The sequence below is a fragment of the Zootoca vivipara genome, chromosome Z2, assembly GCF_965207765.1.
Source record: "Zootoca vivipara chromosome Z2, rZooViv2.hap1.1, whole genome shotgun sequence".
Taxonomy (NCBI): domain Eukaryota; kingdom Metazoa; phylum Chordata; class Lepidosauria; order Squamata; family Lacertidae; genus Zootoca; species Zootoca vivipara.
This window is the reverse complement of record NC_142585.1, coordinates 35,299,129-35,311,617: the sequence shown is the minus strand read 5'-3', so window position 1 is coordinate 35,311,617 and position 12,489 is coordinate 35,299,129. Positions and strand designations below refer to the sequence as shown.

Genomic DNA, 12,489 nt, shown 5'->3' with positions numbered 1-12,489 from the left:
TGGGTCTCAGGATCCTGGCATAGCGGGGAGGCACCCCTAGGTGTACAAAGAAATTCATTGTGATGTCAAATAGCAACCATGTGTGCCATTTGCAGGGAGAGGTCCCTGATTTGAGCCAAAAGAGATCTCTGTGGGGACCTTGGCATAGAACTTTCTCCCATCTATTCTTCTATCTGAACTTGCCTGGGAAGTCTCTTGTCACCATAGGCATAGCCACTGGGGGGGCAGGGAGGGGAAGCTGCCCCCCCATCAATTAAAATCAATAAAAAGACATAGCAAACTGAGGTTCTGTCCGCAAAACGAAAGGCCTTCCCCCCTAGCCAAAATCCTGGCTACGCCCATAGTTGTCCTTCTTTGTGGCCGGACTTAACTTGGCAAGATCTCCCTCTCCCCTGTCTCAAGGTCTTTGATGATGACTCTGTCTGGGTGGAAGGGAAAAAGAAAGTGGCCACTTAAGGGATGAGAAACCCCTGGAAGTGCTACATCCCACCCTCCCAAGCCCAAACTGCCCCTATTCTGTTTGACTACCAAAACACAATTCTTTCAAGTCTGGTATCAGTGGGGGTGAGAGGTGAACCTGTGGGTGCCAGAGGTGGTCTCTCTGCCCCCAGGGTGCCCTTGGGGGGGCATGTTGGCATGTCCTATCCAAGGACTGCCCCTCCACTGCCTCCCAGAGCTTGTCTTTAAATGCAAAAGATGGTGGAGGCTGAGGTACCCTTCCCAAGTTCGCCCAGCCACATGAAAATCATCTTCCCAAGGGCTCCACCGCGAACCTTCTCAAGGAGTGGAGCTCCAACGGGGGGCCAAGGGTGGGCATCACCCACCGAAATGACAGCGATGAGCAGATACCCAATAAAGGAAAGATGGCCAACATATCGAGATCTATTGACACAAGACAAGGACCAACTTAAATTAAAACCATACGAAGAAATTAAAATACATTGCGCTAGTTGGCTACATTATTGCCAGATACAGAGCATTTTCAAGATACATAGGGAAATTGGATTCTCCAAAGAAAAGTCTAAATTACAAGAAATTATTTTAGATAATGGGAAAAAAATATTGGGAAAAGTCTATAGATTCTTATTGGATTGGGAACTAAAAGATGAACTTACGAAAAGTACTATGATAAAATGGGCATCAGATATAGGCAGGCCAATTATGGTGAATCAATGGGATAAATTATGGAAATTTGACGCTAAATTTACAGCTTGTATATCAATCAAAGAGAATATCTTGAAAATGTTCTATAGATGGCATATGACCCCAGATAAGATCGCGAAATATTATAAGACAGGGGAGGGGAAATGTTGGAAATGCCAGGACAAAATTGGGAGCTATTACCATTGCTGGTGGACGTGCCCCAAAGTGGCCGAATTTTGGAACCAATTATATGAAAAGCTAAAAAAACTTTTAAAATGCACATTCAAAAAGACCCCTGAAACCTTTCTTCTGAGTATGACCCCGTTGGATGTACCAAAAGATAGAGCGAATATCCTGATGTATGGATGTGCAGCGGCAAGGGTATTGCTCGCATCAAAATGGAAAGGGGCTAGCCTACCTACGATACAAGAATGGCAGGAGAAGTTAGTCGAATATTTAAAATTGGCAAAATTAACGGCAATAATTAGACAAGTTCCGAGACAAAAGATAATGAAAGAATGGATATATGTTCAAGAATATTTGGAGAGAGAAAATATGGAGACAAATTTAGTGAAGTGCTTAGATTAGAATTTAAAAGGAGAGAGAAAATTAAATTAAATATAAAGTGAAAATGGGTTTTGGACCAGATCAGGAGGATCAGCAGGAAGAAAAGAAGAAACAAAGAAACGCGTGCTGTAAATAACGGGAAGCGATTTTTTTTGTTTTGTTTTATTTGTATTTTTCTTTTCTTTTCTTTTTTCTTTTTTCCCTTTTCTTCCTTCTTTTTCTTTATTTGTGATAGTATTGTTTGTGTGTGTATATAGTTTGAATATTCTTATTATTTAGTGTATATATATAATTTGAATATTCTTATTATATTTGTTTTGTTTTTTTTGTTTTGTATCTTTCTTTGTTATGTATGTGTCTTTTAAAAATTTGAATAAAGATTATTTAAAAAAAAAAAAAAACGGGGGGCCAAGGGAAAAGGTCAGAAAGAAAGTAAAATACAAACTAACCACCTCTGCCTTCCTCCAAGTCTCCTTGAAGCAGATGTCATCCTCCTCCTGACTTCATTATCGTCAGAGTCTTATAGACCTCTCAATCATCTCCCTTTCAGCAACAGAACAATTGCTCACCAGGACCCCCAGACTCTCCTGTTTCCATCCCCAGGCCACTCACAAGGATCTTCCTTGGAGACCATGGGGTGGACCTTGTTCCTCTTGCAGCAGCTCTCACAGCCTCTTGAAGCTAGGAGAGAATGAGAAACTGGAGCCCTAGGTTCAAGACATCCCTCCACCACCACCACGCTCACAAGTTGACCTTTTACCAGCCCCTCCCTCTGCCCAGCCCACCTCAGGGAAATCCGGATGAGGCAGAGGAGGGCTGCGGCAATGGACCTGATCATTCCCTTGAGGGCCAGGGCTTCAAACACTTCCACTGCCAACTCTTTCACTCCTGCTCCTCACTACCAACTGCTGATCAGTTGCAGTTGGTGCCTTTGAAACCAGCAGTGAGTGATGTCACATAGGCTGGGCGGGGCGAGTCATGGTTGCCTTGACAACAGCCTCCCCACTAAAGCTGGACCACTCTGGCTCCTCCTTCAGAATGGGGAGGCAAGACCCTCCAAGTGCCCCTGTTTTCCAGGGACAGTCCTGGATTTTCAGAAGCCGTCCCAGTTTCTGATTTGATCCTGAAATGTCCTCCTTTTGCTTACGACATCCCTATTTTCATCGGATAAATGTTGGCGGGTATGGCTTAGTTGACTTTAAGAGAGGATTAGGCAAATTCATGAAGCAGAGAGCTGTTGATTGCTACAATCATGATGGTTATGCTCTGTCTCCGCATGCTTTTGGAAACAGTTGCTGGAAGCAGCAGGAGGGGAGAGGGCTCCTGTGCTTGGGTCCTGTTTGTGGGCTTTCCACAGGCATCTGGCTGGACATTGTGATGACAGGACACTGGACTGGAGGGGCCTGATCTACCAAGGCTTTTCTAATGGTCTACTTCCACTGTCAGAGGCAGCCAGCCACTGAATACCAGTTCCTGGGAATCACAAGTGACGAGTGAGTTGCTTTTGTGCTCAGGTGCTACTTGTGAGCTTCCCACTGGGGCATCTGGTGAGCTACTGCAAGAACAGTGTGCTGGACTACATGGGCAGTGGCCTGATGCAACAGGCTTTTCTGATGTTTTTGCTGTCTTAGATCAACTAAAATACCACAGCAGTTCTCTCCTCTTCCCAATTTTATGATATCACAAGGAGCAGAACAGTAGCACATTACATAACTGAAAGTGCATCGAGTTACAAATGCCCTTGCTTTAAATTTTTAATTTCAGTGATGTCATTTACCAAGCTACTGCTGCATCCCTGAACAGTATCACGCAACGCAGAGCAGAATCTCCTTTTCATGCAGAAGCAGACCTTGAAAGATGTGGAGGGTGTATTTGGCAGGTCCACTCTCTCCAAGCCATTTACTCAGGTGTATTTGCCTCTGGAATTCTGACGACTTGGATGGCAGCCCTCCTTGGAGTAGCGTGGCTTTATGAGGCAGGTTCCAACACAACGGACACATTTTTCTAGGAAGTTTTCAGTGGGGAAATTTAGGTTGATTTGCACTGGAAATATATTGCAAATTCATGGACAATGAGGCTATCAACTGCTACTAGCCGCGATGGCTATGCTCTGCCTCTATGCTCAGAGGCTTTTCAATATTATAAAGCAGGGGTGGCCAACTCCGAAGAGACTGTGATCTACTCACAGTTACAAACTGGCAGTGATCCACCCCCTTTTGGGGGGTTCATGTCAAAGTTGTTGAGCTTTTTTAGGAATGAGGAAGGCCTATTTTGAGGGGGTTCGGGTCAAAGTTGATGAGTTTGAGGGAGGAGGTAAAATGTTGAGCTTTTTTTAGGGGAGCCACAGTCATTCAACTTCTTTGGAGGGAGCCAATGATCTACCAGTGATTTACCACAGACGTCCAGTGATCTACCGGTAGATCATGATCTACCTGTTGGACATGCCTGCTATAAAGTATTGCAGCCACTGTGCACCAAGACACAGTGTGGCTCCAAAAGGTTAATAAAGTATCAACCCATCCAAAGATTTCTTTTACAGATGAGAAAGATTTATAAGAAAATAAACTCCACTTGTGAGTTCCATCATTACTGTTCTATAGAGCCTTAAATGAGCCAAATATTTGCATGTACATATGGCACTGGTTGACCATGCACCTCAGCATACTGAAAAACAGTCATTCAAGCTCTGCCCTTTAGATACAGTACTTTTAGTTTTATGAGATATATTTTCAAGAAAGGTTACCTATATATTCCTGCATATAAGACTACTTTTTAACCCAGGAAAATCTTCTAATAAGTCGGGGGTAGTCTTATACGCCGGGTCGTATTTCTTATACGGAGAGTATATCCCAAACTCTATATTTTAACTGGAAAAGTTGGGGGTTGTCTTATATGCCCAGTCGTCTTATACGCCGGAATATACGGTATTTGTTTTCTTTCTTTTTCCTATGTTTGAACTTATTTTATTAACAAAAAAAAAAAAAAATTAAAAGGAGTATTGCTTCTGAATACCAGTTGCTGGAAACCACAGGAAGAGAGAGTGCTCTTGTGTACCTGTCCTGAAGCATCTGTCTGACCACTGTGAGAACAGGATGCTGGACAAGGTGGGCCACTGGCCTTATCCAGAACCCAGGGTCACCTTATGTTCTTAAAATGGCAGACACATAATCTATTATGTTAGTGAAAATTCACTTGCAAAAATGTGCAGATTAGAGGAAATGGCATGCTAGAAACAAACAAATGTGTCACTTGGGAGAAAAGTGCCTCAAATTTCTACAAGGAACAGAATTAAACACATTTTGTTGGCTGCGGCAGAGCAGGAAATGAGGCCTCTCCTCCCTCGTGCCAAGTCAAGGTACATGGAGCTAACTAAAGGCTGGCTGAATTATTTTGGCACCTGAAGCAGAGAATCCCACAAGCGCTTCTCCCTGGGGAGTAAACATGACAATTATGATAAATTAAAGGACTTAAAATCTGCTGCCCTTTCATGACTTGAGCAGCCAGATGCAAAGGAAGGCAGAGTTGCTGCATTTTTAACAGTTATCTAGGAGAGAAGATTTGAGGCAATGGGGAAATTAATTTATTTATTTTGCATTCATACTCCACCTTTTTCTCCAAGGAGCTCAAGTTGGCATACGTGGCTCTCCCTCTCCCCAGTTTATCCTTATAGAAACCCTGTAATGTAGGTTAGACTGAGAGGCAGTGACTGAGCTAATGAGCTTCATGGCTGAGTGGGGGATTTGAACCCTGGTCTCTTAGGCCCTAATCCAACACTTTACTACACCAAACTTGCTCTCCAAATAAAACTAATCTATCTCTAAGGTAAAGGGACCCCTGGCCATTACGTCCAGTCGTGACCGACTCTGGGGTTGCGCACTCATCTCGCATTATTGGCCGAGGGAGCCGGCGTATAGCTTCCAGGTCATGTGGCCAGCATGACAAAGCCGCTTCTGGCAAACCAGAGCAGCGCACGGAAGCGCCGTTTACCTTCCTGCTGTAGTGGTACCTATTCATCTACTTGCACTTTGACGTGCTTTCGAACTGCTAGGTTGGCAGGAGCGGGGACTGAGCAACGGGAGCTCACCCCGTCACAGGGATTCGAACCGCCGACCTTCTGATCAGCAAGCCCTAGGCCAGGGGTCAGCAAAAATTTTCAGCAGGGGGGTGGTCCACTGTCCCTCAGACCTTGTGGGGGGCCGGACTATATTTTTTTTGGGGGGGGGAATGAACGAATTTCTATGCCCCACAAATAACCCAGAGATGCATTTTAAATAAAAGGACACATTCTACTCATTTAAAAACACCAGGCAGGCCCCCCAAATAACCCAGAGATGCATTTTATATAGAAGGACACATTCTACTCATTTAAAAACACCAGGCAGGCCCCACAAATAACCCAGAGATGCATTTTAAATAGAAGGACATTCTACTCATGTAAAAACATGCTGATTCCTGGACCATCCACGGGCCGGATTTAGAAGGCGATTGGGCCGCATCCGGCCCCCGGGCCTTAGTTTGGGGATCCCTGCCCTAGGCTCTGTGGTTTAACCTAATTTTACATATACCTGTTTTGTTTCTGCATTAATATGAGATTCTGGGTTTTAAAATCCACATGAAAATCTGTACTGTACTTAATTATTTGGGGTTGTATGCAATGTTAGTCCTACTCGGAATAAATTTATTGAAATTTATTGCAGTGGCTAACTTAGGTCCATCAAGTTCAATGGGTCTGCTCTGGGTAGAACTTAACTGGATAGCAACCCACATAATTTTATCACATAATTTTATCTACCTTGAAATTCACATTTCATCTCAATATACACATAAAAAATATATCCATTTTTAATGCCTGTTGGTATTTGAACCGAGAATGTCAGGCTTGGGGCATGAGTGTTAAGGGCTCTTCCATACTTTCATTTAATATACTGTAGCTAATAAGCTTTCTGTACCTCTATTAACCACCTGTTGTCTATATTACATTCTCCTCGAAATTGCTGCCTTCTCACACCTTCCTGTCCTTCAATATAGATTTTCTCATACTACTCTCTTTTTCAGAGTATCCCTGGTATGGGAAAAAAAAATCTGGATCAAGGGAGGGGAACATATAGGAAGGCAGTGACTTGCAGGAGAGCACCATGTGGAGAGCAGTACATGTGAGAAGGATCTAGGGGTTATAGTAGACCACAAACTTAGCATGTGTGATGCTGCAGCCAAAATGGTGAGTGCTAATCTAGGCTGCCAACAATGGAAGTTAGAGACCAGTTCAAGGGAAGAGATAGCACCACCATGGGCGTAGGCAGGGGGGCAGGAGGGGGCAATTCCCCCCCCCTAGAAGCAAAGGCTGAGGGGCGCAGGCGTGGCAGCCCCAGGCTCCCGCTCCCGGAGGAGCGCTAAGCAGGAGCAGGGAGCATAAGCGGAGGAGGCAGCCACAGGCTCGCGTTCCCCGCGCGCCTCTGGAGCTTTGCGCCGGGAGCGGGAGCCTGGGGCTGCCTCCTCGGAAGAGCTGGGTGGCGCAGGCAACGTAGCCCTGCCCACATTCCCACTGTGGCCCCTCCCCTCCCGCCCCTTGCCCCCCCTAATTTTGATCCTGGGTACGCCCCTGAGCACCACTCTATTCTGCTTTGGTCAGACCGCATCTGGAGTACTTTGTCCCACAGTTGAAGACGGATATGAACAAGCTAGAATGTGTGCAGAGGAGGGTCTGGAACCAAGGGTCTGGAAACCAAGCCTTATGAGGAACAGTTGAAGGAGCTGGATAGGAAAGAGGAGACTGAGAGGATATATGGTAGCCATCTTCAGATATCTCAAGGGCTGTTCACATGGAAGATGGAGCAAGCTTGTTTTCTCCTGAACTGGAGGGTAGGACCTGAACCTATGGTTTCAAAAGACAAGAAAAGAGATTCCAACTAAACATTAGGCGAGAGCTGTGCAACAGTGGATTGGACTCCCTCGGAAGGTGGCAGGCTCTCCTTCCTTGGAGATTTTAAAGCAGAACCTGGTTGGCCACCTGTCAGGGATTTGTTAGCTGTGATTCCTGCCTTGCAGGGGATTCAACTAGGTGACCCTTGGGTTCCCCTCCCAAACCTGCAATTCTTGATTCCATGACAACGGAGAATTAATGGAGCTACATGAAGTTTAGTATCCAGATTAACTGGCAGTATGGATGAGCCCTCTTAAGGTGGGGTTTACATTTGGCATCTTTTAAATCTGGCACCAAATGATGCACTACTGGAAACAGCATCACTCAGTAGTTCCCATTAAGGCCTTCCAAGTGGAGCCAAACTTTCCTGCAAGGAGGACTTCCATTCAGTGGTAAATTCCATGTTGAATGCCGCAGGAATCTTCCTTTACAAACACTGCTCAATTCAAGCTACCCCTTCCCCTTGAAACTGAGCATAGGGGAAAATAATCTCACTTCTGTTGTTTTACCCACTTTCCCCTGTCAACCCACCCAGTACTGGCATGCAGCCCACAGGTTTCCAATAAGGGTGTGTGACCTCCCAGTGCTGAAAAAGACCCCACCACCACCAAGCTAAGCCATCATTCAATCACCATATTGTGATTTTTTAAAAAAGATCTATCATCACCCTTGTTATTTTATCAACTGCTGTAGCTTTATTATAATATAGTTGCTGTTGAAACATAAAAATCTATGTTTGGAGAAGAAAAAAGACGAAGATACCTGTGGTGTGTCAAGGGTTTGCAAAGCTTTACACGAAAATTCAATAAATGTTTTAGACTATTCTGTATCTCACCCTACGAGACAAGAATGAACTCTGCGAGAGAAGTAGGGCGCCCAATTTTGCAGTGCAAAAAGGAAGAATTCATTTCACAGCAGGAAAGCAAAAGGGGGGTGACTGTGTATTCCAAAAGCCCACATTTCGGCGGCGAGCCTTTGCTCAAAGGGGGCTCCATGCCAAGCCCTCAAAACCATACGAATAATTGTGACTGGAATTCAGCCTCAGTTTGCCAAAGGAAGCTGTCCAGATCTCTTGATTAATTTGTTTTCCTGCGTTCTTGTTTTACAAGGCTCCTGTGGAATCCACATGGTGCTAAAGGAGCGACAGAGTTGGCAATCCGGGGAGTGGAAGAGGTCACAGGCCAGATCTAGCCATGGGGCAATTTTAACTAGCCAGGCCAAATTTTAATCAAGATATACTAATTTTAAAAAGAAAGGAAAAAATGCCTGCTGCTTCACTCAGAAGCGAAAGAGAAAAACCTCTAGGCAGTAAAAAAAAAAAAAGAGCCCAGACTTCCTCTTGGATTTTGTAGGTAGCATCCTAGGCAGGAGACAAGATGGGGTGGCTTGCTGAAGACTCCAGGGAGTCTCCCCCTCCTGCTGTGACCAGCTCCCCTCCTGCCTGGTCTCCCAGAACACATAGAGAAATGAAAAGAACAGATTGGTTGTGTTCAGACACAGTCTCAGAATGCTTGGGGGAAAGACCCTGGAGAGGAAGAGACTTGGGCAGCTGTGGGAAGGTGGGGACCTTCAGTCCTCTCAACTGCCTCTTTGGAGCAAGACTTACAGGGAAGTGTTGCTGGGATCACTAGACCTGCACTGTTTTGGTTTCTCTGACTAAAGAGTTAACTTCACCAACACCAGTGTTTGTTTATTGCTGACCTTCACCTGACTCCAGCTTCTGAGAGGCCTAACCGTCAGAGGAGGGAGGGAGGAAAGGTGGGATGAAGGCCAGTGCTGCTCGCCCCTCCCCACAGCTCCCACTGCATCACCGTGAGAGGTCAGAGTGCCTCCTCCCCTTGCTCCCCTTCCCCACTGCCTTTCACCACTGGCTAGGGAAATTCAGGACTCTGCTTAACATAGCAAGAAGCTGTGGTGGTGTGAGGATTTTTGTGACAGTCCCAGCATTTTTAGGGCAGTCAGAGACTATAAGTTGGCCACTATGAGAACAGGATGCTGGACTAGATGGGCCCTTGACCTGATCCAGAATGAATATTCTACCTCCACTGTCAGAGACACCAAACCTCTGAATACCAGCTGCTGGAAACCACAGGATAGGAGAATTGATGAGAGTTGTTAAAGGTAAAGGTCCAGTCGTGACCGACTCTCGGGTTGTGGCGCTCATCTCGCGTTATTGGCCGAGGGAGCCAGCGTACAGCTTCCAGGTCATGTGGCCAGCATGACAAAGTCGCTTCTGGCGAACCAGAGCAGCACACGGAAACACCGTTTACCTTTCCGCTGTAGCGGTACCTATTTATCTACTTGCACTTTGATGTGCTTTTGAACTGCTAGGTTGGCAGGAGCTGGGAACAAGCAATGGGAGCTCTCCCCATCAAGGGGATTCTAACTGCCAAACTTCTGATCGGCAAGCCCTAGGTTCTGTGGTTTAACCCACAGTGCCGCCCGTGTTGTTAGGAGATCTTTATTCCTGTTCCTGGAGCTATAATTCTCAGATTTCCCTGAGAAGAGTGATTGTTGAATTAATAACTCTCAGTACCCTTATATACTTAAAGGCAGTTTAAAATGTGAATAAAACAATGAAACAATGAAATTGTTTTATTGGGGGGACTGTTAAAATATTTATTTAAAATATTCAGAGAATAATTAAAATCAATGATAAGCTCAAAAATGCGAGTAAAGCACACAACTTCTAGAGTGATTTGACAGTCAATCTCTCTTCCCAGGGAATTCTGGGAGCTGTGAGGGGATTAGTGGGTCTACTACCACCACTCAGCACCCTTAACAAACTCCAGCCTCCCAGAATTCCTTGGGAAAAGCCATGATAGCTTAAAGTATCATAGAGTTTTGAATGCAGCCCTTTCATGTCAGTCAAAGCACTACCTACATCTATATATATATAAATGTAAACTGGGTATGTTGGTTCGTCTCCAATGTTCAACAAAACCGCTTGACCGATAGCATTCAAATTTTGACACAACGTCCCAAACGAATATGAGAGTGACCCCATACTGTTTGCATAGACAGATGTTGCACCTGGGCCAGCAAAAACCACGTGTTCCAGAACTCACAAATCAGACAAAAGTGCATGCTGGGAGCACAGGAGAGGTTGCAAAACATCGCCCTCTAGCAGCGGCTACACTGGTACTGTACCTAGGAAAGCTTCCCTCTCCATAGCATCTCGGCTCGGCTTTGCAGACTGGGCCGAATGGAGGTGGGGACTCGCCTGGGTGGGGGATTGGGGGAGGAGGGGGCGGGATAGCTCATGGGTCAGAACAGGGGGGGGAGTCACAGGGATGAGCCTGTGGAAACAGAACACATGTAAAACATTTCAGCAAAATGAGGGGGGACTCTGAAGGTGAGGGGAGTCTGAAGGGGGACTCTGTGGGTCCATTTAACAGACTGAGCCAGAGCAATGCGTGGCCGGGCCAGCTAGTTCATTATAAAGTATGAAGGCATTTGTGGTGTGTGTTTGTGTGGTGGGTTGAGGACTTGTCTAGCGATGCCTAAACCCAGTGACATGTCTTTCACTCTTTCTCCCCAGATGAAGGCCTCCTGCCTCTTCTCCTGCTTCTCCCTGCTGAGCTTCTGTGTCTGCTTCCCCCTGGATGAGGGGCAGGCTTTAGGCCAGTTAGCCGCCAAGTGGAAGTGTTCGCCTGGAGACCTGAAGTCCCTCCTCAGAGTTGCCAGAGAACTGCAGGGCTTTGAGAAGGTGCGAGCTGGCATCCACCTCCGCTTCGGGAGGGAGGGAGGAGGAGGTCCAGAAGATGAGAATGAAGCCACCAACTACCTGCTGAAGGAGGCAGGTGAGAAGAGGACTGTCACTTTGGGGAACCTTGCTGAGGAGCTGAACAGCTACAACCGGCAGAAGGGAGGCTTCAGCTTCCGCTTTGGGCGGCGGAGGCGGAGGACAGCAGCTCTCTTCTGAAGTCCACTGTCCACCCACCGGCTGTGGAAGTCCTTCCTTATCTGTCCTGTGCTGCATCTTCAACACTCTTGGGATGACCAGCAGTGCCCTCACCCCTGATTTCATCCATCTGTTGCCTCGTACAATACAAACATTTCTCATTTTCCTGTTCCCTATTCTGCAAAATCTTGTTTTTCGCAGGAGGGGGCCAAGAAGGGATTGATTCCACAACAGTCTCAGCTTGTTGGCAGACCATCTGCTTTGCATGCAAAAGGCACCAGGTTCAATCCTTCTTGTCTCTGGGTAGGGCTAGGGAAGAACCCTCTGAAACCCTGGAGAGCTGCTGTTAAGGACTGGTGGGGCTCTATGGAATGGCAAAAGCGTTAGCGTGGCCAGAAGAATTGGGTAGCAATTAATGGGGGTTTGTGCCTCCTACAAGGCAGGAGCCAGAGCTGGAGGATGGGAAGAGGTCTGAGCAGTCAGAGGTGGGTGAGGGAGGGCAGGACACACCAGGAGCTGAAGCAGAGAAGGTGCCTGAAGTGGGGGCAGAAACCCCTCTGTCCCCTCCCTTACTGTCCCCCATGACCAGGAGGGGATTGAAGCAGCAGGCACAGCAACAGCTTCCATGTTGAAGGAGTCACAGGTTACTTGTGCCTGTTGCTCCAACAATCCAGCTCAGAGCATTAGCCTGGGGAGGGTGTGTGTGTGTGTGTGTGTGTGTGTGTGTGTTTAATTCATCTCTGGAGCTACTGTAGGTTTGTGCTTTCTTTGTCATTAAAGAATTAAACTTCCGGCTGTTTGCCCTCCCTATGGGAGCGAGTTCCACAGTTTAACTCTGTGCTGCGTGAAGAAACCCCTTTCTTTTATCTGCCCTGAATCCTCCAACATTAATCTCCATTGGATGTCCATGATTTCTAGTGTTGTGAAAGAGGGAGAAAAACTTGTCTCTACCCAC

At 46.3% G+C, this 12,489-nt stretch overlaps 1 protein-coding gene across 1 annotated transcript; it reads left to right on the top strand.

Annotated features, from left to right (window-relative positions):
- The first annotated feature begins 11,171 nt into the window (after nt 1-11,171).
- Nucleotides 11,172-12,241, top strand: QRFP (pyroglutamylated RFamide peptide). The gene has a single exon (XM_088665438.1). It carries the CDS (start codon nt 11,172-11,174, stop codon nt 11,553-11,555), a length of 384 nt encoding a protein of 127 aa, XP_088521564.1. The 3' UTR covers nt 11,556-12,241.
- Nucleotides 12,242-12,489: the final 248 nt, after the last annotated feature.